Source organism: Myotis brandtii, unplaced genomic scaffold (assembly GCF_000412655.1).
Source record: "Myotis brandtii unplaced genomic scaffold, ASM41265v1 scaffold1533, whole genome shotgun sequence".
Lineage (NCBI taxonomy): Eukaryota > Metazoa > Chordata > Mammalia > Chiroptera > Vespertilionidae > Myotis > Myotis brandtii.
In genome coordinates this window covers 235,471-237,446 of record NW_005355554.1, presented here as the reverse complement: position 1 = coordinate 237,446, position 1,976 = coordinate 235,471, and the positions used below count along the sequence as shown (strand labels likewise).

General features: G+C 41.6%; 1 protein-coding gene across 1 annotated transcript; it reads right to left on the bottom strand.

The window, feature by feature from the left end:
• Positions 1-485: 485 nt before the first annotated feature.
• On the bottom strand, positions 486-1,524 carry GIMAP7 (GTPase, IMAP family member 7). The gene is given in 2 exon segments (XM_014535873.1): positions 486-834; positions 836-1,524. Coding segments are annotated over 2 exon segments (885 nt in total). The 3' UTR covers positions 486-638.
• Positions 1,525-1,976: the final 452 nt, after the last annotated feature.

The window sequence follows — 1,976 nt, the reverse complement described above, 5'->3', positions numbered from 1 at the left end:
TTTCTAACTTCTTCAGTTTGTTGGCATTGTGGGGATTGGTGGAGAATGAGCTGGGAGGATGCTTCTGGTTAGCTGTAACTGCATAACAAACCATCCCAAAGCCTAGTGTTTTAAAGCAACAACAATCATTTATTATTCTCCTGAAACCTGGGCAGAAATGCAGTGGGGGTGGCCCATCTTTGCTCTTTGCTGCATCTGAGATGGCTCAATTGTCAGCTGGAGAATTTGCATTCATGTTGCCTCACTTACATGGCTGGCAAGTAGTTTCTGCTGGCAGATGAAAGAGCAGCCAGGGGAGTGAGCCAATGATGTCATGTCCTCTGCATGTGGATTCGGTGGACAACTTGGGCTTCCTCATCACATGGTGGGCAAGGGCCAAGGGCACATACTCCACAGAGCATGGAAGCATCCTCCCTATCTAACTTTAGAAGTCACGGCCATCAATTATTTGCCAAAGCAGTCACAAAGTCCATGGAATTGCAGAGGCACAGACCCCTATAACTCAACAAAAGGAAAAGCAAGCTCAGATTATAAGAAGAATAGGTGGGATAGAAGAAACTGTTATAACCATCTTTTGAAAATACAATCTACCATAGTAACAAATCATGGTAAATTAAGAAGAGAAAGTAAAATATACACTATTTGAAAAACCTATGCCATAGACTTGAAAGCATATTTCTAATCCTTTGTACAATATCTGCAAATATATTCCTTTCAGCTTGTTCCCTTATATCTTTAATTTGTTCCTCATGCTTCATCTTTCAGACATTTATTTTTTTCTCTTTTTCTTCCTGTGATATTTTTCCCTGATCACATTGCTCTTCTGTTAATTTCCATCTCCAATTGCTCAGCATAGATTTTCTTCAAGACTTCTGCCTGCCGTTTCAGCTTTTCATCTGTGTCCTTGTATATGTCATCAGAAAAGTGAGCCCCTCTGTTCTCCTGCACCATTTTCTCTATCATCTCCACCAGCTCCTGCATTTGAGCGTCCTTCTCAGCCTCATCTGCACTTTGCTTGTTATTGAAGGCACAGCAGCGGGACCCACACTCCTGGATGATGTTTTTTAGGTTCACATCTGATTCGTCTAAAAAGTCACTCAGTGTCTTACCATCCAAATCATCTTTGCGAGTGAACAACATGATCATGTGCTTCATGGCCGCCACCCCAAAGATGGCCTTGATCAATGCAACTGTTTTCTGTTCCTCATCCGTGTAGCGGCCCAGCTGTAGTACCAGGATGATAGCATGGGGCCCAGGGCAGGAGAAGAGGACACACCTGCTGATTTCCTCACAGGTGGTCTGCAGTTTTTCCTCGTTATCAAAGAGCCCTGGGGTGTCCACAACAAGAAGATTCCTCCCCTTCCATTGTCCCTCTGATTTCTGACAGTTCTTGATAACGGAAGAAAAAATAATTTTAGATTCAAATACTTTTCCCCCAAAGATGGTGTTTGCTGTTGCATATTTCCCACTTCCAGTTTTCCCCACCAGAACAATCCTCAGAGTGTTGTCCTGAAGGCCAGTCATGTTTGTATCAAGAGGTTCTGGGCGTTAGGCTTCCACAAGACCTTATGGAGGAGAAAGGAGAAAGGTCAACTTAGCTAAGTGGGGGCCATTCCCAACCCTCTATTCTTTGTTCTTTTTTTCCATGAAAATTTGTAATGGTCTATTACTCATGCTGATCTCAGGAAGAAGAGAGCGATGACAGTTCAATTACTATGGAATAAATAATAGGTCAAACTTTCTTCACAAAAGAGTACAAGGTTCAGATGCTTTCACAGGGTAACTCACATAAAACGTTAAAGATCTGATCATCTCAGTGTGATGTGAGCTATTCCTGATCATATAAAGAGGGAAATCTTTCAATCATTCAAAAGTACATATGAATCAAGTGTTATAATGATCCCAAAAGCTACCAAAGTTCACCAAAAAGTAAAGCTACAGATGTGTCTCATTTGGAAATATTAATACAAAAATTC